The sequence below is a fragment of the Parus major genome, chromosome 7, assembly GCF_001522545.3.
Source record: "Parus major isolate Abel chromosome 7, Parus_major1.1, whole genome shotgun sequence".
NCBI classification, from domain to species: Eukaryota; Metazoa; Chordata; class Aves; order Passeriformes; family Paridae; genus Parus; species Parus major.
Window position 1 is genome coordinate 3714926 of NC_031776.1, and position 22916 is coordinate 3737841.

A 22916-nucleotide genomic window follows, 5' to 3' on the forward strand; every position below is an offset into this window, starting at 1 on the left:
AATCCAAGCCCTTCCTTTGCTGTTAATAATGTACCCTAATGCAGATTGAAAGGCTACCAGAAGACCCCCTTTCTTTATTAACCAATTTGAAAAACTTCATCTTTAGTGCTGTGGACAATAATCTTTCTGGATTTTTACTGAAGCTTGCATGGAGTACCTGGAAAACCCCTGGTGCTCAGAAGGGCTTGACATCACAATTTCACAAGTGTTGATGTAATTAAAGGATGCACAGCATGGAAGGAGACAAGACATGAGCTTGTTTTGGGGCAAAATTCCTCCTGTGCATGCCATGTTAGCTCTGCCATGGTCTCTAAATGGGGTTTCCTCTCAGCCAGGAGAAATGTCACTGTGTGCCACATGTTTCTCATGGTGCAGATGGGGCTTTGAGAGAAGCTGCTAAAGGCTGGATCCCAAAAATACCTGAACTGCTTTAAAAACCTCAGCTTCTCATGTCATTAGAAATTCATAACCCTCAATGAGCAATGCATGGAACAGCTAATTGAGCTCCAGAAATTGCTATTTCCACATTTTGGTTGTTATTGTTTCTCCCAGAGTTAGAATTGCAAGTGATGTAGTTGCTTAGAGACTACTTTATGGTTATTTATGGTTATTCAGTAAACATTAATTTTTTAATTGTGACAGGTGTGTTGCATTGCATGGATAAAAATGTATGGGAAGAAGAAAAAAAATAATTAATTGATGGTTTACCAGCATGCTCACAAACATGCCTGATGGGATTTTTGAACTTAAAATAAGTTAGGCAGCTGTTGACTTTGCTCTATTATGGGGTTTTTTCCTCATAATAAATATTTGTTTCCTCAAAATTTGGCCAGTTGGGTGTTGGGCAGTTCTTACCAGATACAAAAGTATACATTTTAATTGATAAAAAAGTAAAATGTGAGATACTCTGTTCAAGTCCACCTGACATATGAAAAGTGTTTCCTTTTTTGAATGTTTGTGAATTAAACACGCTTTTTTAGGTGATCCTCCCCTCCTGCACTTGTGTTTACTGGTGCTTTCAAGTGAGATTGAAGTAGATCAAAACAGCTTTTATGGAAAAAGGGAAAAACACCCTGAAAAGAGAATTTCTTGTCAGTGGTCCCACAGGTGTGAGCTGACCCCTGTGGCAGGATTTTGTTGCTCTGACTCTGTGCTGGGATCAGCTGAGGCAGCAGGGGCATTACCAGATCAGGTTCAGCACCTGGATAAATGTGTCTGCAGCTGAAATAAACCCCACAATAGACCTCTCTTTGTGCCTCTGCCACAGCCCAGCCTTCCTGATGGATGTTAAGAAGCCTTGGTAGTGTTTATGAGAAACATCAGCTTCCCTAATCGTTCATTGATCTGTTGTTCTGGGCGGAATGATGAAGTTTTCGCTGTTATTTTGCTCTGCTTCACTCAGATTCACTTGATTCGAACCAAAGGACGATTTAAGATGGCAGGGCACAATTTTACTGCCATTTACTCCCAGCTGACAGGATAATTCTGGTTTTGCTGTTGGGAGCTTCAAGTGCTTCATCTGTGCTCAGCTAATATTAGTTGTAATTAAGGGAATGGGCTGTCTAGAGCTCATTTTTACAGTTCATCACCTGAAAAAGAACCTCCAAAAATAACCCTTTTGCTTTTGGTGTCATTCTGAGTTTCTTCCTCACCCTCTGCAGGGCTGCCCATCTTAGGGCAGGGCAGGGGAGGGCAGCACCTTCACTGGCTCTGTTCTTACCTCAGGGTAGCTATTTTTAGGTTTAAAAACCAAAATATTGGCTATGTTGGGGCTCATAGAGTCTGTTTCATAGACTGATGTGGCTGTTCCTGGGGTGCAGGACACTGCTGGACACAGGGACAGCAAACTGTGGAGTACAAGTGCTCATGTCCTGTCTGAAAATTGAGATATAGGGCTTTTTTCCTGGTAAATACATCAGAACCCTGTGGTTTGGTGTGTGTTTTTTAGGCAGCTCATTAGGTATGTCAAGGATTAATACTTTTTCCCCCCAACACTCCTGTTTCTGCTGGAAGCTTGTCCTTATCCAGGGGCTGATGCTTGACAGGCTCAGTTTCCTTTTTATCTTTGCTGAGGGACAGACACATGGGAAATGTCTTTTTGCAAGTGCCTGCGAAGCCTAGCAGGAGAATCAGACTGGGAGAGGATGGCATTCACTGCTGTGAGCTATTCCACCTTCTTGGGAAAACAGATGGAAGCTGGAGCAAAGCAGCTCAAACAGAACATTCAGGTACCTGAGTCCAGGACACCTGCCCAGGGAAGTGCCCAGCCTTGAATTCAAAGGATGAGAGGTTCAAATCACACCTGACCTTGGCACGAGGTGCAGGGGAGGAGATCTGGCTGCTGGTCCCATCTGGCATGAGGATTTGGGAGTCAGTAGGGAAGCCAACAGTGCAGTGACTCCAGCAGGGTTGGGAGCCAGCTCCAGGTGGGCAGATGTCCATTTTCAGTGAGACTCATGTTAAAACTTGCAGTGCCTGGCAAAGTGACACTGTTGGCCAGGAGTGGCTGAAATTTGAGGAGCATTCTGCATTCCCAGTGTATTTTTTTCAAGATGAACCGGTAAGAAAACACCCTAAAAACAAGAAACCAGTTGGAAACCATCCTGCAAAGCAGGTTATTGTGCTGCATTTTTCATTCCTATCTGAATTTAAAACCCTGTCTTAACAGACTCCTAGATTTGGTTGGTCAGGTGGTTGTTTCCTAGGAAATTAGAAACCCTTTCTGGGTTTATTTTCATAATTTTGTTTTGCAAGCATGAACAGTGTCTCCAGCAAATAAATGTGTGTTGCAATATGGTGGAAGCCATGGAACTGGAAAGCACCTTCTGGTTTGTCAAAAAACTTGCCATAATTTGTCATTTCATTTGGTTAAGCCAAAGTGCAGAGTTTCTGAGGCACCTCACAATGATCAGCAACAGAACTTTGTCATTTTCCCTGGTGGGCTATTTCTTTTTTTGGTTTTTTTGGCTTTCTTATTTTTTTTGGCTTTTTTTTGGTCAAGTTTGGAATGAAGATTTTTCTGCTCTATGTGTATGTGTGGAATTTCAGTCCTGTGCTGAATTGCAGCTCTTTCAGGTGGAATTGCTGTTTGGCAGTAAGACATACCCTAAAAATAGAAAATGTGGTTATAAGTGACAACAATTGGCAGGGAGGACCCATTCAGATGCAATTTTGGAACCGCTTTTAATTTTTTCCACTCAATTCCAAGTTAAACATCCATTTAAATTAATTAGAGCAATCACAGTATCCCTAGAATATCAGTGGAGAAACTGAAGCCGTGAGTGAAATTTAAGTGTTTCCTGAATTCTGAGGAGACACTAAAAAACCCAGCTTAAAGAAATTTTTGCATATGATGAAAAGCAAATCCTGACCAAACTGGCTAAGCTCAAATGTCTGAAGGCAAAGAGCTATCATGAAAATTCTGTAAAGCTTCTGATTATGGTGGAATCAGTGTCACAGGGTGTAATGCAGCTCTACATTGAATACTTACCTGCTGAACTGTACTTCTCAACCCACCTCCACTCACTGGGTTCTCATCAGAGTCCTGTCAGGACACTGGGCTTTGTTTAGATGCCAGGCAAGTCTGGAAATGGCTCCACAGCTTTTTCAGCAGCTTCAGCTGAGTACAGATGCTTGACTTCAGAAGGACAGCTAGTACCTAGATTTTGTGGCCTAGAAATCATTCCTTATGCACACTGCCACACGTATTAATAACCTTGCAGGCTTTTATAAGCCCAATTAAAAGGCTTGTGCACACTTAAATATGAAATCATGGCAGAGCACTGAACCAGCAAAGCAAGATCCTGTCCTTGGTGCTGCAAATCCATTGCTGCCTTTCTTTATTAATGATACATACACGACACATTGAATTGTCTGCCTGCTGTTGCTTGTCGGGTTGTTTTTATTACAGTATCGACGGGAGTCCCCGTCACGTTGGTTGTAGTCTGGGCACGTTACCCTGAGCAGAATTTTTTCTTTCAGTGTTTTGTTTAAGGTATTGACTTTGCCAAAGGGAAGGGAAAAGTGTGTGCAGCTACTTAAGCACACAAGTGGTGGTATCAATTTCTGTCCATTAAAATATGCACGCACACACAAACACACGGCTGTACGGTGGTCGCAGGAGCGGGGTTAGGTGAGCTTTGAGAAACAGACTCCAGAGACCCTCTGCAATGTGGAGATTCTGTTTCCAGGATCTGGCCAGGAGCATCCCCCAGCCTGTGCCAAGCCCTGCATTGGTGGGGTCATTGAAATGACAATTTTCAAAGGCATTTGCATATTTCTAGGCCATTTCTTTCAATTCCTTAGAATGAACTTTATTTTCCAAGGGAGCGTATTTCTCTGGTTTTGTGTGTTCTGTATTTTTTTTCCGAACAACATCTTAGTTCTGTTAATCTTTTGGACTTTGAAAAAGTTTTTCTAGTTATTGGGTTTTGGGGTGTTAATTCCTGAATATAATCAGGAGGGTTATTGAGCAGTTCATCTAAAGCCAGTGAAGATTTTGGCCAACTCAAAGGTGCAGCAATCCTTTTGCTCAAGTTTTGGATAGCAGTTTTGATTGAAGACCAGGATATATGGGTGTGGATGGTTCCAGCACTGCCAGATGAAGCTTGGAGATGAATCTTTGCAAATGTTCAGTGATCAGTTCCATTTGGAAGCATACAAAATGGGTGTTAATACATATGTGTGTTATTTTTATTTCCTCTTCCAAAGTGGCCCCCCCCTGTCTCCCATCTGTTCCTGTTTGATGGTGAGCTTTTCCAGAGGGGTTTTTTACATTATGTCCCTTCAGTCCAGCCTGAAATACACTGTACAACACAGAGTTACTTGCAGACAGACAATGTCATCTGAGCTGTGGCATTGCCCCAGTGGATTCTGTTCATGTACTGCAGAGCCCTCTGACCTGCTCTCTGCTTTGAGTCATCCTTTGGTGAATCCTTAATACCTTACAGGTAATTTCTGCTCAAGTTTCAATAAACTGATAAAAATGGCTACCTCTTTCTTTTCTACCTTTTAAACAACTCTTTCCAGTTAACTCACTAAAATTAAAACAGGAATGTGCTTGAAATCACTAAGTTGAAACAAAATTTGTTTTCCGGGCGGTTTGGTTTAGTTTTTTTTTGTCTTGGGTAGCATCATCTTGTCCTAAAGCATGCACTGCCTTGGAAATTCAAGGCAATTAAAACCAGACTGTGTCTGATGTGTTTGTTTCATTTCTGCCTTTCAGTCTATCCGAGAAGTCACGGGCTATGTGTTGGTGGCTCTGAACCAGTTTGAGTACCTGCCCCTGGAGAACCTGCGCATCGTTCGTGGCACCAAGCTCTACGAGGAGCGATATGCTCTGGCCATATTCCTTAACTACAGGAAGGATGGGAACTTTGGACTCAGGGAACTTGGCTTGAGGAACCTGACGGGTAAGTGAAACTTGGAAACTTGGTGGATTAGTTGCAAGGAAGAAAATGAGCTTGTTGAGTATTTCCCCAGCGCCCTCAGCCACTTGTATTCTGCAGGAAACTGAGGTACCACACGAGCCTGGCAGGGGTTTGTCGGTGCATCATCCTTTTTTTGGTTCACAAAACTCTGCATAATGATCAAAGGCTGTCCCTGAGAGTCATGGCAAGAGCATATTTGAAACAAAAACAGTTGTTGAAAGAGTATGTGAACTTGTTTCTGTGTGTTGATATCATGAGCATGTTGGTTCCTTGTGATCCTTGATTATTGCACATGTGTTGCTTCAGGTGCTGGGTATTTTCTGCCAAGTTAGCTTTAAAATCCCTTTTTTTTGTTTATTTATATAATATATATATATATTTATAATTTTATTTCTAAATGTTTATTTATAAAATATATAATTTTTTTATTTAATTTTAGGACTCCCTTTTCTAAACAAAAATAGTGCATTACATATAGTGAGAAAAGTGCTTATTTTTAATTTTTTTTTTTGGGACAAAAATGTAAGCAAAGTCCACAGCTTCATCTTTACCTGTTAATTCAGGGCTGGATCATGCTGTGGGGTAGATCAACAATTAATTTCCTCCATCTGAGGAACCAGAGTCAGTGGTTTGGGAGATTAAAACTTACTAAGTATCAATAGACTGTAACATAATAAAGGGCACGCTGTGGCTCTTCTTAGGGAGATCACTGGAAGTATTTTATTTATATCTGGTTCCTCATCAGTTATGATAATTTCTGCCCTAAACTGTGGTAATTTTGATGTGGCCTTGAATCTTCTAGTGGCTGAAAGCTGACTGAAAATCACTGACTTGAGCTGGCTGTGGAGATTGAACCTCAATAAGGAGAGGTGGGAGCCTTCTGAATTATATTTAGGCACCCTTCCCTATCTGTTGTTTTTTGTCTGTCAGTGCTCAGAGTAGCTTACAGCTCCCTGTTCAGACTCACCAGGCTTTCAAAAATAGGAGGGAAAAGAAAGCCTGAAATATTTTACAAAATAAACCAATTTTGGATGACTCTGATTAGGCTCTTTCCTCTGGTAATATTTTTGACAATTTTCATTACTGAGACCATCATGCCAATATCAGAGTGCTTCCCAAATGTCTCTATAATCCCTGCCATCTACTACTTTTCACTCTGTCACTGTCATAATCCAATTTCTTCCTCTTCTGTTCCCATATTTCTTCCCGCCTTTCTGATACAGGGAGTTCATTGTGACCGTCTGTGCCTTCACATCATACAGAGCCACAGCACTGGGTGATAACAGCATTATCTCTTTCTTTGTGTACATTCTCTGGTGTTCCAGTCTCAAAATGCCTTGTAAAGATACCAGGCTGGGTGAAACTGAGACAGAGAGGTGAGGTGAGGCCAAGGCTGGAAAATGATGGAAGTCTTTCCTCTTGGGTCTGAGGTGGTTCTGCCAGGTGAGAGTTGTATTCTTAGGGCTCATTTAGCCATGGTTTGCTGCTCAGTAGGGTAAAAAAAAACTTATCTTGTAGGCTTCTGCTCAAATTTTCTTCTTGAACCAGCGTCCCTCTGCCAATTGGCAGTTCCTCAGACTCCAGAGATGCCCTCTGGGAGCTGCTGTGACATGACAGACACAGCACCAAAACTGCCCAGCAAGTGGTTTCACTTTCTTTTTAAGTGTCTTAAGAAAACTGGCCTTAGCTCAGCCTGTGAATCTCTTCTTACATGAGATCATCACAGCCACTTCTTCTGATTTAGGTCCTTACAAAGGCCTCTGATGGGATTATTTGACTCGAAATAAATCGTTGTCTTCTGGAAGAAAAGTGCCCCAATAACACCAGCTTGTCTCCACGGAGCACTTAAAATAGCTTCTGGGTGCTGAATGTGAGCCAGTATGTGCTTGAAAATACTCTTAATGTTTTCTAGATAACATACCAGGGCCTCATGAGTCCCTCCAGCAGCTGTTCAGTGACCATTTTGTGCACTGGTGAAGATGCACCAGGGCTATTTTAACCCACAACCTGCCTCTTGTTGTGCATGCTCTTCCCGGAGCATGTTCATACTTCATTAATTTTCCTGACACATCCTTAGCACTGGTAGCTGCACAAAAATAACTGGTGGATGTGGGAGCTGGTGATGTTGCAAGGCTGTGATGGATCAGCTGTATCAGATCCCATTCTTTAGGTTTACCCCAGAAAGCAGGGGTGAGCTGCTGCGCTGAAGAATCAGCCTCCATGAGCTTCAATTCTTCAAGTCCACGGCAGATTTGAAGAGCCTGGCTTTGAATCATGCATCTCTTCCACTTGAGTAAAATATAACATGGCTCTTGTCTTGCATGAGAGGAATTGTCATTCCAGGGCTTATGCCTTCCTCACTGGAGTTTGGGAAATTCTGTTTTTATTCGTGCAGTGCTGGATGGTAGGCTCCTGAGGGTATTTCTGCCTAGTACCACACAGTATACAAACACAAGCCCTACTCCCTGTGTTAAATAAATGAGGAAGCTGCTCTCACCTGCAGATTCTCCTCAGACACAGGGTTTCAGCCTCCTGTGCTGTACCACTGCAGTATTTTCTGTGTGTTGTTAACAGCTGTGTTTTTATTGCCAGCTATGTCTATCAAGTTTTCATATTTAAATGTAACTTTAAATGCTTGAATTTCCTCCCTTGCACTATAAAAAAAATGACAGCTGTGAAGGCAGTTAGTTTTATCTCACACAGAAAACATGATCCAATTCTCACTCATGATGTCTGTCAAACCACAAGGGAGTTTTGTTTGTGTAGCTCAGCCCGGGACTATGTCCTAAAATGCATGTGACACTTGCAGAAAATCTTAGCTATAAAAATCCTGTTCTCACTTGTTATAAAAAACTTAGTCAATGGTTCCACAAACGTGTCAAAACTGAAGTGACACTGAACTAATGAAGTGGCTGCTGCCATCTCAGCTGGACTCAGTGTGCAGATCCAGCTGCCAAGTAGCCTCACAGTGAAAAGGAGGGTTTGACATCCTGGCTGGAAAAGGAGGGTTTGACATCCTGGCTGNGAAAAGGAGGGTTTGACATCCTGGCTGGAAAAGGAGGGTTTGACATCCTGGCTGTGTTCCTGTGAGAGGAGCAGGGTAAATGGTGCTGAGGGAGAAGGTGTGCCAGCTTCTCCCAGGAAACACTGCAGATCCCCAGGCTGTCAGCTCAGCTTACCCAGGGAAAGGGCAGCAGCAGTTTGGAGCCCTCCAAAGAGAGAGGGCACCTGATCTCATTGCAGCATTTATCTGCCCAAGAGAGGGGAAACAGGGAGAGCTCACAAGTGCCAGAACTCTTTAGGAAGTATCCCATATTTATATTTTCCCCTGTGAAGATGACTAAGAGACATCTACAGCAAATGATGTGTCTTTGAGCAGTGACAACCTCATCTTCCCTGTTGGCTTTGGGGACAGCAGCTTCCATGCTGTCAAAGAATTCATCCCTTGAATTCTTTGAATATATTAGAGTGAAGTGGACTTAGCAGTGATAAGTGCAGTAACACAAAAAAAAAGGAAACAAACCCACAGCAAAATATTTAGGGGTTTTCTTTGTTTTTCAGGAATGCAAATGAATTAAGATAGCTGAGGTTCAAGTGAGAAATGGATATTGCAGCTTAAACAATTTGATCAGTGACAGCCAAACAAAGGAAATCTAATTTGATGAGCAGGAGAATAATAAAGGACCATTTTCACAGGTGTAGAAAGTAAATTTTGTAAAACTGTAAATTTCCCCTCCAACAGATTTTTGTAATTGATTTTATATCTTTTAATTTTTGATTTAATTTGGTTTAAATTTGTCTGCAGAGCAAAATTTTAATGTTTGATGGTTATTTATGTAATGTTTTCAGTATTTTTTCCCCACCATGGGAAACTACAAATGTTAAAGGGTACTTTGGAGTGGCATCACTCCTTAGAAAGGCTGCTTTTCCAGGAGGTTGTTTTTTTTTTTCTTTTCCCCTTAACAATCTCATTTACTGCAATTATATTGCAGCTCAGGTTGGAGGGATGGGAGGATTTTGTTCAGTGCTCCTTTTTTGGACCTAACATTTCTTTGGAAACCGTGCTCGGATGTCCACGCAGGACCCGAGGGATTGCACACCGAGCGTTTTTTTGCGGCGGGGATTAAAGCCACCCCCTTTTTTCTTGGCTTGATCACAAAGATTGTGCCAGAAAGAGCTTTCCTTGGAGGACACGAGAGCCAGCTCTGAATTCCTGGTGTTCCTGGTGTTCCTGGTGTTCAGGGGTGCCTGTGTGTGACACAGGCGCATCCCCACATTCCTCAATCGGATTCTCTGCATGAGCCGTGTAGAAAGGGATGTGGAACTTGCCTCAGGCTGCCTGTGCAACAGGTGGGCGAGGTACCATCGCATCTGTAACCTCGGAGAGGGGTTGCTAGGATACGTGGAGGCGTGAGGAATCGCTTTAAAAATCCCTGCGGTCCCCGTGCGTGCCGCAGGAGCTGCCTGCAGGAGAGGCTGCCCAGGCGCGCTGCTCTCCTCCATCCTCGGAGCTGCATTCGCATCCCATGCCAGGAATGGGAGATATTTCAAAAAAAGGAATACCTCCTTGCCCAAGGGAAGTGTGGAGGATTCTCTGTGTGCTGCCACAGACCTCGGGGACATGCAAAGAACCAGCCCTGAGTCGCCCTTGCTCGCCCTGTCCCTTTGGAGAAAGGGGAGGAGGTTTGTGGCTGCCCCCAGGCTCAGAAATACAAGTGTGACTGCTGGAGCATGTCTGTCTTTTCTCCCCGGGGGAAAAAACTAAAAAATCATCCCATTCCAGCTGCTGCTCTCCTCAGACATCACAGGTGTGATGTGACAGCCAGGAGAGCCAGACACCCATCCCTGGTGGCAGTGGGAGAACAGGCTCGGGCTGCTCCCTGCCCCTTGGCATCAGTGCCTGGAAATGCTCCCCGCCTCTCCTCGGCTGCAGATGTGGCCCTGAGGAATCCCAGATAAGGGACCTGCAGGCTGGCAGAAAATTGCTCTCAGGTCTTAGCAAGGCAAAAAGCTGTGTTTTATACAGCCAGAAATAAATACTGATTTTGAGCCTTGTGAGATTTATATTCATGAGTTTATTTTGTCCCGTAACAAAGGTGGGATATGGTTTTTTTTCTAAATTTCAGCAAGGCTAGATTTTTGCGCAGTGCCTCTGAAGGGTTTGGATATGCTTTTTTCATGCTAAATAGTACAACTAATGTCTGTGATTCTTTGCAATTCATTGATCAACAAATTATGCTCAGTTTTCTTTATTTCAGAGCACTTCGCTGTTTTCAAATCTGTCTATAGCGTTAGAAATGTGCAACCTTGTTTGGAATGACTACGGCAAAGATTTAAGCAAAAAGCTCATCTTGATAATGATATAAATATTTTTTCACTGGAAATTCAAAGGATCCCCCATGGTATTCTAGTATTCTCCTTCCCCTCAGTGCTTTCACATGGTCTAGGAGCCACATCTATTGCAAATGGTCTAAACCAGCTGATTGAAAGTAATGCACAGAATTATTGATGTGAGCCAGTACTGTCATGCAGCAGGATAACTTCATGTCACACAGCCTCTCCTGCAACAAAACAGGGCTTAAAATCAAGGGGAGGAGAAACAAGGCCAAATCCTTATCTGGTGTACATTGGCTTACTTGCTTTGACTTCGTAATGAACTGAAATTTAAATTGCCGTTTACTTCCTTCAGTGGATAATTTAATTTACGCTTTATAAGTTAACTAGTGCCTAACATCCACTTAAGACCTTTTGAGGCTGTTGTGTGCAGGGTGCTCTGCTGGGATTAATACCAGCTAATGACAGCTGACTCAAGGCATGTCTGCCTGGGAGCTCTGGCCAGTGATCCTTGAGCCAGCATCCATCCTTGCTGCCTTTGGGAATGGTGCTGACCACACCGCTTGGGCCCTGTGGTTGCACTGAATAACCCAGCAGATCATTCCTGTCTTCACTATGGTCTCTGCAAACAGAAGCAGGTTTCCCTGGGCCTTAAAAGTCTTAATTATGTGGCTGCTGGGGAAAGAAGGTTCTGCAGGTAAAGATTTGGGTCTAGAGTAGGTGGAGGAAATCCTTCCTACCCCTGCTAACCCACATCTGCTGGTTTATTTTGTGAATCATACTTCTACAACAGAACAAATAATGCTTGCCTGCTTTAATTGGACCAATTTTGAGGGTGTCATTGAGAATGCTGTTCAGAGAGGATCTGGTGTGATGTGGGATTCAACTTTAACACTGTCACACGTTAGTAAATGTCATTAAAAATGCATCCAGGTGTGTTGTCGTTACTACCTGATAATGCCATGCAAAATAATAACACCACTCATTCTGTTTTTCCTTGGCAATTTCTCTTTTTCACCTCTCTGCAGTAGTTCTATCTGTGCATTTCTCAATTATGAAGCAAGAAATTCTCCATGTTCTGGAGGTGTAAACACCCTTTAGCTTCCTGGAAATGTGGGCAATCAAGATAAATCCAGTAATACCGAAGCCTTTTGGTAATGGAGTAGCTTTGCCTGGCTTCTGTGACTCGAGAGCTTCAGCAGCATGGGGATTTCTCTGCCTGCATGCTTGGCAGGGAGTTAAGCATCTGAACAGAGTAATCCCTCCATTTCAATCACACGGGTCAGGAATGGGAGACATTTCAAAATATCCAGCTTTGGCAGACAGATCTGTGCTGAGCTGCACTATAACTTAAGTAAAGTGCAGTAAGTGTTACAGTTGGGAAGGATGGTGCAGTTTATAGTGACAGCAGTGCTGAACAAATAGATATCCCAGCTTCCCACCAGCTTGGGAAAGAAAGGAACAGCTGGATTGTTCTCCCCAGCCTAGGCTAAGTCTTGACTAGGTGTTCTAGACATTTAAATCCTTGCTGCCCCAGTAGTATATCTTCTTCAGATGAATGAAAGAAGCATTACTTTCAGTGTTTGTTGTTTGGTTTGGGGTTTTTTTTTAGTTTGGTTTTTTTCCCCCTCCTTTCTCTCTACAGTCTTCTGAATTCATTGATTTTCTCATTTCCTTCTGACAGGCTGCAGCTGACAAGGAATTTTGTGCTTTTGTAAAGTAATTAAAGTCTTGTGATACATGGGGAATGTAATCTATCCACACTCCCTGGCCAAAGGCAAGCTGCTGAGCAGGACAGTCCAGTTGTCACCCTCCCCAGTGGGGACATGAGCTCTGAGCCACTGGTGGGGCAGAGGGACCAGCCTCCAGCCCTGTGGAGCTGCTGACTTCTAGGGCTCAAAATGGCACAAAAATGTTGGGATCAGGTGTCATTTCAGTGCCTTAACTTGAAGCTCAGCAGAGGCATTTCAGTGACCTTGCACATGGGTCTGAAAGCAGCATACACTCACAGACCTGCATTTAAAATCAAGTTGAAGAGTGAGCTCCTTTTTCTAGCGTTTCTTGCCAGCCTATAGATGCACAAAGTTTGGGTTTAGGTCACGATTCATTGCAAAAAAAAAAAAAAAAAAAAGTCCTGATTTCACAGAAGGTTGGATCAGACCTAGGTTTACATATTGGAAGTAGTTGGTGTCCCTAGGATATTTTCATGCCTGTTCATTTTCATGTCATTTGCTGCAGAGAGGAATTCCCTAGAAACCCTAGATGGAGAGACTGGAGAGGCAATGAACCAAAAACTTTCTTTTGCTGCATTTAGCTCCAGGAAAGCCCCTGAAGACAGGGGAGACAGAGCAGCCTCCAAGCTCAGCACAGGGGTGAGTGTCACGTAGGCTGAGAGAGGCAAGGCTCCAGCACAGCCTCCTTGTTCCTGAGCTGCACATGAACCCAGGGGCAAGAAGGTCTCAGCCTGCCCAGCACAGGGATGAGCCTCATCAAAGCCCCCAGGGGGTTTTTGCAGCTTGGGTTGGTCTGGCCTTGAGATGTGAGAGATGTGCAGATCATTAAGAGATTATGTGAAGCAGAGTTTGATCACACAAGCTCTGGGATGTGGAAGGGAACCGCTGCTGTCACGAGGATGTGTTGGGTGTTATTCTGTAAAAGAAATCACAACAGACTCAGCCCCTCTGCAGTGCTGCACTGACAGCTCCTGCCTGCTGTGCCCAGGGTGAGGAGAGAAAGTACTCTTGGTAACTTCTCAATTTGCACACAGGTAGCAGAAGTCCCTGGTGGGGAGCAAGGGGTTTGTTGTCAGGAGCTTCTTCCTGTGGCTGGGGAAAGCAAAGGGCACTGACAATAACAATTGTCAATTGACTGACAATTGCAGTCCACCCTTCTGACCTGACTCCTGTGCTCCCAGTTCCCTGCCCGGGAGGAGCGGTGGTACTCCAAGGGCCCCAGTTCCACACAGCTGGGAGTGAGTGTGCTCAAGCCAGATGTGGGCAGGACAAGGTAACCTCGAGGAAAAATAGAGAAACAGGAGGAGGAAAACAGAAATGCAGCCCTGCAGAAGGGAAATCCGAGTGAACAGAGGTGGGGGAGTGGGAACAGCCAAGCGGGTGTCCCAGGAGGAGCAGCAGAACAGCAGCGCTCACCTGGACCGTACCTGCACTGTATCCAGGTTGTTGGATACAGACCTGCTGGAGTTCTCTGGGTCTCCAGACTCCCTGGTCAGTCCCACCTGGCTTCAACCACGGCAAATGAGCTGTGACTGGGGTGAAGTGGCAGCGTGAGGGAGTCAGAGCTGGAGGCAGGTAATGTGAGTGGACAGGGAGCTGTCTGGGGGCTGCAGGAGCCTTTTGTGCATCACCAGGAACATGCCTGCGGGCCTGGAGTGGGGGAACAAAGGTATCAGATGAGGAGAACACGCTGGAGGCCTTTTTCTTTGATGTTTGGAAATCGCTCAAGGGGCTGTCTTCTCTGAAACCCCTTTGCCTTGCCTTTTTTTCTTCTTTTCTATTTTATTTTTTTTTTCTCCTTGGTGAAACTTTCATAGATGTACTCTCGTTTCTTTAAGGCTTAGAAGTGAAAGCACATCCATCCATCCAGGCCTTGTACAAATGCTGTGCTCACGTTGCAATTCCTTGGGGAGCTGACTTCTGCCTGTGCCTGTCAGAAATAGCAGAGCCACGTGCTTTGGGTTTGAAACTCTTGACTCAGGGTGGGAGGGAGGAAGGGCAGCATCAAAGGCATCCCTCTCTGCCATGCTGGAGAGAGGAGATTGTGGTGTTGCTTTGGGGCTTTTTTTTTTCCTGTTGGTGTTTTTTAGCTGGTCAGCTGGACATGCATTCAGATTGATGCTACAGGCTGTGAAAACTTTGGGTGCTGCTTTCATCAGCCACCTTCCAAAATGACTCTGGGGTACAAGTTCCCAGGGGCAGGATGAGTTTACGTGGGGAGGTTCAAGATGTTCTTGCTTAAACTGCTGCTCTTCCCCTCCAGCCTCAAGTACCTAGACTTAGTCAGGGAGGGTGGAAGATTCTTAGGAAACTTTTTTAAAATTGAAAAATGTCTGGCAGCCTTCTGTCAGAAAGGAATAGCTGAAAAAACAAGGGGGAAAGTGCTGAAATTGCTAGGCACCACCTTTCTTTTACAAATTAAAAGGTATGGCATATTTAAGAGCTTTCCATGCTTTCTCCTAACAATTAACTTGTATTTTCAATCAAACAAATTATGTTAATTAAACAATAATAATTCAATTGGTTTTAGACTGAACTTTCTTTTATAAAAGCATGATGGTTCCTTCTTTTTAAATCAAAGCAACATCAAATACGTGCACCTGAACTAGTGGTGAACTTTAGGTCATGAGTTCATTCCCTGGCTTGAGGTCCCAGGCCAAATCCTGCTGCAATTACTCTTTACTAGCATTGTACAGAAAACAGAGTGGATGTGTAGCCCAGGAGATGCTTTTCTCATCTCTGGTGGAGTTAAGTGAGTTTCCTTTCCATGGAACAGTATCTTCCCCTAATACTCTTTACAAACCTCAGCCAGTTAAAGATCCATTACCCTGAGCACACTAATAAAAAATGTGATGTGGAGGAGAGTCAACCAATAATAATAACAACAAAAAAGTCATAGTGCAGGAAAGGGTAAGGCACATACAGGGAGGATGAAGGCAAAGCACCCTGTCCCAAATGTGGTCGATGGGGAAGCTGGGCAGGACGCAGCTGAATGTGCCCTAGGCTGTGGAAGGAGCCCACAAGGGCTGATAAAACATTTTCCTTGATGTTGAATCGATAGGTAGAAGCTGTGTTTTGGGAGGGTTGGGCATTGATTGGCATTGGCAGGATATCCAAAGCCTGTAGTATCCACAGCGTGGTGATGTCCTGCCAGGCTCACCATGACCAAGCAGGAATTAATTGTCTTGTTCTGAAATGGTGATACCACTCTCCCTAATTTTTTGAATTTTGCCCCTCCCACGGCACTCTTCAGCTGGATGTCAAAGCCCTTCCATGGGTTGCCTCTGGCTGGTGTTTGCTCACAGGAAGATGTTCTCTGAAGTGCTGATCCAGGTGTGCTCTGCAGGGCTGCTGGCAGGTGAAGGTGACAGTCCTGAAACACTTCAGCAACAGCCTGGGCTCAGAGGCTCTCCTGCTTTACAGAGTGCTGGTCTGTGAGTGAGGCTTGATGTCTTAAAAGCAGGCACAGAGCTAAAGCGTGCACAGGGTGAGGTTGCAAGGGCAGCATCCTCCTCTTTGTGTGTCAAAGAAGAGCTGAGGGGGATATTTTAATGGCTGTGAATGCATAACAGCTTAATCTCATGGCTGTGCAGTTAGCTCCACAAACCTCACTGCAGCCCCCACCTCAACACTCCCAGATGTTCAGAGCTAGTGGTTTTGATTTAATATTCAAAAGCATTCAGCTTCCCAAATAAAGATAATAGTTTTGCTAGTTGAGAGATTTATTAATATGTTAGCATGGCCTTAGTTTTAAGCCTTCTGTTCCTCCCTTTCTAGAAAAATATCTTGCCACAAACCAGCCTTGAAGTTTGGAAAAGTAATCAAAGCTCTGCTGAGCAAATTTGATGACACTGATGGGTTGAATGAGCTGTGACCTCTGCTGGCCTCATTCTGCTCCATTTCCCCTTCAGGCTGGTAGATGTGGGTGGAAGTAAATATTAATCTGCTAATTTGCCCTCTGGTATAAATAGAGAAAAGTGTTTTGTCAGTGGGCCTATCCAACCTTACTGCTTCTCTTCTGAGGACAAAGTGGCAGTGCTGCCTGTGTGTTTCTCTGCTCAGGGGACTTTCTCTCAGAGAGACATGGAAGGGTTGTTTTCCTCTCTACTTTCTTAGGTGGGTAATTAGAGTCGTAATCTAGGGTTTAAGGCTAGCCAACAAAGAAACCTTGCTCGGGTTAAAATAAAATTGCTCCTTAATGTGACTTGTTAAATTGAAACAAACCCCACATGAATGTTCTTTTAAATCCATTTACAAGTGCCTTGTATTGATTTAGCCTACTTCAGTAACTCAGATGAGCTAAATTGATGTCTGTGCACTAAGTTAAGTACATTCTCTTGGGATTTCACACCTGGCCAACTGACTTGACTTCAAAACTGATTTCAGTTAAACCAGTGCAAACTGTGTGTGAAGAATCAGCCTTTCTTATTTGCTGCCACTGGTTTGGTCAAGAGCAATGTGACACCTTGGGGGAAAAGGTGTCTTTGCCCTGTTAACTCTGATGCTGGGGTGCCCTACTCACCCTTCTAAATTTGACTTGGAAGTGATACTACCATTGCCTAAACACCTTAGCAGCAGCCTTCCTTCTGCAAGACAGCTGTTTGAAAGAGACTGTTTAATCTTTTTCTTTCCCAAGGTGCTCTGTCCCCTGCTATCTGGAGGAGGGAAGAGACACAAAAGGCTTGCAGACCTGTTTCTCTACCGTCCTGCCTAATGCCCCCCAGCCAAACAACAGTTAGAAGCCCTTAACAAAAGGTTTTTTTCCATTTTCAGACAGTGCCTCTCAGCTTTGGCAGAGCTTGGTGTCTCTTTGTGCCACATACCAGAGTCCCTTCAGCCACTAAGCTGACAGGCTCTTTTTATCTCAGCCACCTAGAGCTAATCTGAAGTGCCCAAACTGACACTTGTGGCCAAACCTCTGCTTCACTTGATGGTGTGGAAAGGAATTGAAGCCTAACCCACCATCCTGCTGAGCATGGCAGTGGGAGCCCTTAATTCCTCCAGAAGACATGATGTGGGATGTGGTTCAGGTGTGCCACATCTGTGAGTTGTTTGTTCATAAATTGTCACTCAGCATTTGAGCTGTGATAGCTGGTGCTGTGTAAGCTCTTTGCACCCTAAATGGATTACAGAATTGTGGTTTGCCTGATTTTTATGTAGGATTACTGGTCCTGTTACCAAGGTTTAGATGGTGAGACAGTATTAAACAGCAGCAGCAAAATCTCCTCAATAAACACTGAGCTTGCTTTTACTTGTTATAAGAAGTGTTTCTGCATAGACATTTCAAAACTGGGGGCTCTGTTCCTGTTTTAGGTCACAATTTGGCATCTGTAGATGGAAATGTATGGACTTGAGCTTCTTTCTAGTCCTTTTAGTCCTTCCTAGAACATAAGGGTCAGCAGTTTACAGCAGACTCATCTGTAAGCAGCACTTTCCAATTGTAGCTCAGAAACTCATAGGAGAAGACTGAAAAAAAATAAAAATAAAATATTCCCTGTGCTAAATAGCTCAATGTGATCAAGACAGGAGGTCACCTGTGAGCCCTGAGAGGTGGGTAAAGCAAGGACAGGGAGACACAGCAGCTTCTCATGGAGCATCAGTTCTGCACATCCAGAGCTCCCAAGACAGCCAAGTTTCATTTCTGTTTGAGGGCAAAGGGGGTTTGAGGGGAAGGATTTGAAAGGTCAGTGCAATAACTTGCTGGATGTCCGCATCTTTGAGATACAGCATAGTAGAAAGAACAAAAGATGTTTGAAAATGTATCTGGTGTTTGATGAAAGGTGGCATGACGGCCCTATTGAAGGTGGGAGAAGGCATAAATAGTGTATGAGAGAATGATAGGCTCTGGAAGATCCTGAAAGTGAATAAAATTTGCTTTTATTTGATGTGATGAGGAGACATGAGATGCAGGGAGAAGAAAAAAGATCGTTTGGAGTGGTGAGCTAGGGAAGAAGTCACACAGTGGAATTCAGAAGGAAACAGAGAAGGGTGAAATTGCTTCTTAAAGGAGAGATGCTGTCATCAAGACATGAGAAGAGCCTGGACAGGAGGTGAGGATTCAGTGATAGAAAAAAAAAGGCTGTGTTAGAGAGAGCAGAGGTGGCATAAATGTGTCACATAGATTGAGACTCTGAAGAAGAGGTAGGAGGAGAAAGGGCTGCAGGTGGCATTGGCTGGGGCTGAAGGAGGTGCTGGGTTTGTTCTCTGTGACAAAGTTAGCTGCCTGCCACTTAGAAATGTATTGTCTAGCTCTAATCTGCAGTTGCCATCTCCAGGTGTATCTCCAAGTACCTCCTGGGAGATTTTGTCAGGAATGGTGGATGCTGAGCAGCTGGGGAGGATTGTCCAGCCTCCCCTGCCACCAGAGGCTGTTCTTTCTTGTGTCAACACACTGTCAGGCTCGCAGATGTCACCAGGAAACAAATACTGCCTTTTGTAGCACATTCTGAAGGAGAGACAGGGATCCCAGAAGGGAGGGCTTCAATAAATGCACAAAGAAGCTGCAGAGGCTGAAGTTTACATTGTGTTTTTTCTTACTATCACACTTGGTGTATTATCTAAAGAGATCTGTGAGTGAGGTGGTAAAACAGGGCTTTTTTAATTATACATCACCCAGCAAACTGATAAGGCAAACAAAGCAGCCAACCAAGTAGCACAGGCATGAGCCACTTCAAAATAATAATGTAGCAAGAACAATAGGGGAGTAATTCACAGCTCCCTGAGAAATTTTTGCAGTTCAGAGGGGGTGAGATAGCAAGCAGCTATTGACTGTTTTCCTTTGGTGTTTTCCACCTGTCTGCCATGTGATTGGGAAGTATATTAACTGAATCCTTGTGGGAGTTTTCCCAGTATTGTTTTAAAAGCCTTGCTCTGCAAGAAGCAATCCTAATGGAAACCAAGATGTGGGTATGAAATGAATACGGGGAGTGGAAGGAGAGTGACAACTAATTTAAACCACAGTTTAAATTCTTTATAAGTTGCTTGACATGCAGATGTAGAGGAGCAGCTCCAGCATTTCCCTACCCCCTCTGGAGTGCCCTGGCCTGGCACAGTGGGGTGAGCTGGCACAGGGGATGCCTCACAGGGGAAAGTGGCAACCTCAGCAGGTGAAGAATTTGGTAATTGTTTGGAAAACAAAGCTCTCCTCACAGTGAGTGAAGACCTAAAGGACTCAACCCACAGCTAGATTTCTTCCCCTTCAATATTAGCACCTTTATTCCTAAAGGAGCATTTACATGCTGGAGAGATTTAATAGAGATACTCATTGCAAAGGGGTAAGTGGGGAAAAAGAAACTTTTCTGCTTTGTTGCTTCTCTGCACGTGTCTGTCTGTCTATCCCTTCATCTCACCAGTTTTCTTCTTGTGGCAATATTATAAGAGTCACTTTCAAAAGCCAAAGGTCTAAAATAACAACCCTGATTTCAAAAGATGCTGGTGGCCACATATTTAAAAACAGAGAAGCATATAACTCACATTAGTAGGAGTTAGCCATCTAAGAGCCTTTTAAACTGGTATGCACTAGGAACACAGGTCCAGTTTGGAAAGGGTCCAATCCTGGAGTCTCAGGTTCCTGTGCTATTCTGAAAAAGAGATTGAACATCTTAAGTTACGTAGACAGGTTTGTGAAAGTCAGTCTGAGGGCTCTTCTGAAAACCTTAGGTGATCAAATTTTGTGATGGCCCGAGAATTTCAGCTTCCAAAAACAAATAAATCCATTTGCAGACATCACAAAGGCAGAGCAGAAGTGAAAAATATGAATCCTAAATTCCGATAAGATGGACTGAGCATACAAAAAATAACATCGATTATTTTTAACATCTCAGCATTTTTTAGTCATGATGTCTCGTGAGCTGGCCGAGATTCTGGAATGCTGGGGGCTGCTTTATCCCACTTTTGCAAAAATAGCACATGTCTAGCAAATGCAAAAGAGCTGAAGAACTTTCCACACGACCTTTTATTGTGTGCTTGCAGGGTGGGATAATGTAACATACTTTTGCTTTACTTTTAGAAGATCCTCGTTGGGACTCACTGGCAAATGTACAAGTCATTTCTATTTCTGTGAATAAAGTGTAGAAGATGAAACTTTCTGTTGCTGGCCACTTTCCAGCCAGCACTATCTGTTTATTACAGGCCATGTGTGGGAATGGAGTCATAAACAACCTCTTACTCTGGCAAAACCAGAACACTAATCACTTTTGTATTAGCTCCAATAAATCCTGAAAAAAATAAATGTTGTGGATTAAAAAGATAATAATGTGCTAATCCTTTCTGCGGTCACTAACCATTTTAAGCTGTTCCATCTCTCATGCCTGAAGGATAAATCCTCTGGCTCTTGATGAAAGGCTAGATAGTGAAGTACGTCCGCACATCAAACCCTGCACTTGTTATCAACAAAGGTATTTTTCTCACTCCTGCAGATAATTTTTGATCCACTTTTACCTTCAATCCAAGATTTCACTTTTCCTCTCCCACCCCACAGCCTGGTCCCCTGTCACCAGGAATCCTCACTGATGAAGAGGGGACCTTACAGAAAGCCCTTCCTGAGCTCCTGACTGGTGATGGGGGTTCAGAGTTATTTCTGGCACAAACTCTCCCCCTATGGGACCAAATAGGTGAATTTTCTGTACAGTCAAAAGGATAGACATGGAGCAGTCACATCCAGCTAGCCCATTTTAAAGATTAAATTAATAAAAACATTAATAGCTAATCACATAGCAACAGAATTGTTATGGACATACTCTGTTAAAGTCAGGGAAGAGGTTTTGCAGCTTTAAAGGGCCATTTCCCTTGGCAATGGAGTTGCCCTGAGCTAGAACCAGAAGAGGGGACAAGGGAAGCAAAACAGCTGAAGGCTTGGAGGTGCTGCACACAATTTTCAAAGCTTTTTGCTTCTTTTAAAGAAGTTTAAAAAAATGACAGCTGGAAAAGCTCCTGTCTCTAGGAAATGCAGTAGCTGGGTGCAGTAATTTCAGTTGCACACGCCAAACTGAGACTTAAAGGCAAAAACATCCTTCAGATCAGTTCCTGCTCCTAATCTCCCATAAATATTTTTAGTGGGTGTATCAAACAAAGCCACAGCAAGTGCCAGCATGGCCTGTAAGCCAGTTACAGGATTGTTCACACCACACAGCCATCAACACACTTCTGATTTTTCATGTTTGGCACTGGAAGTGGTGTTATTCTGTTGCAAAGTGAATATTGTTCCTTACACAGAAATGCAGGAACCTCATTGTATGTGGAACAAGCAGTTGATTAAAGATTGGAATAGTAATGAATGTATTAAAGTGGAATGTACTTGGCTAATTGATTAATTGGTGCAGTCTAAGCTACTTGCAGAGCATTACATTCACTCTCTGTTAAATCAATTTTTGTCTTTTGTCCAAGCCTTGTGACTGAGAGCTGAAAAGCGTGAACAACTATTGAAATCATCCAGACTGGTTCTGTGGGAGCTGGGAAGTGCCCAGGATTCCATTTGCAGCCTGTTGCTTGCCTTGGATCTCACTCTTACATTTCAGCAGTATCTCAGGACTGCAGGCAGGTGGAAGATGTAATTAGTAATGCTCTTATCTTCCCACAGCCCACTTTTGCATTTCTCCCACCTTGTTGCTGCATTCTTAAAATGAAAAACCCATGGTCTCATGCAGAAAGAAATGGCACAGTGACATTTTAATTAATGTGTTCATCCAAGGGAATATAGGACTGTGGTGAGAAACTTCAGCTCTGGGATAGGAACTACACAGTCCTTAGCAACACAAGAATACCAGAAAGGACTCCATGATTACATTTAAAAAATCACAGAGCACCTGAAAGCCACAGATTGATGACTCTGGGCTAACACCAGAACAACAAACTCTGCAAAGCAGGACTGTATTTGGGACTAGTTATTGAGGACCAGGGAGAAGAACAGTGGGATAGGAGATGGGATAGGATAGACTTCCAAGAGCCTGCTTTATGAAAAGCTTCTGTTTCCTACTTTTAATAATTGTTTGGATATTGGTAAAGAATGATATTTTAGCTCCTTTTAGGGCCCAGTGGAAGAAGAGCATACAATTCAGTAAACTGATGGAGCACTTGAAGTGCACAGCAGACTTTGTGCCCTTGGTGGGTTTTCTTCCAGGCTTTCCAAGGTCTGTGCTGCCTTCTGCTGCTCCGTGGCTGTGGCACTTCTGCTCTCACCTAGTGACTGCCACAAACAGACCCAGCCTCAGTGCAGGCCCAGAGTGTGCTCAGAGCATCTTGGGGCAGTCACTGATTTTGTGATTTTGTTCTGTCAAATGCTCTAGAGAGGTGGGAAAGCCCCTCTGCCAGGAGCTCTCCTCCCTGATGTGCTTCTGGCCACTGCAGCTCTGTGTGCCATCCTTCTCCCTGCTGACCCTGTCCCAGATGGACGTTTCAGGCATCAAATCTGTTCATCTTTCTC

The 22916-nt window shown here is 43.8% G+C and overlaps 1 protein-coding gene across 2 annotated transcripts in view; it reads left to right on the forward strand.

Moving 5' to 3' along the window:
• ERBB4 (erb-b2 receptor tyrosine kinase 4) overlaps nt 1–22916 on the forward strand; it is a 553629-nt gene that overhangs the window by 293401 nt on the left and 237312 nt on the right. For both annotated transcript variants that reach the window (XM_015634896.1, XM_015634897.1), the window contains exon 3: nt 5225–5411. In XM_015634896.1, the coding sequence (XP_015490382.1) occupies nt 5225–5411 (187 nt within the window). The remainder of the gene's footprint in view (nt 1–5224; nt 5412–22916) is intronic.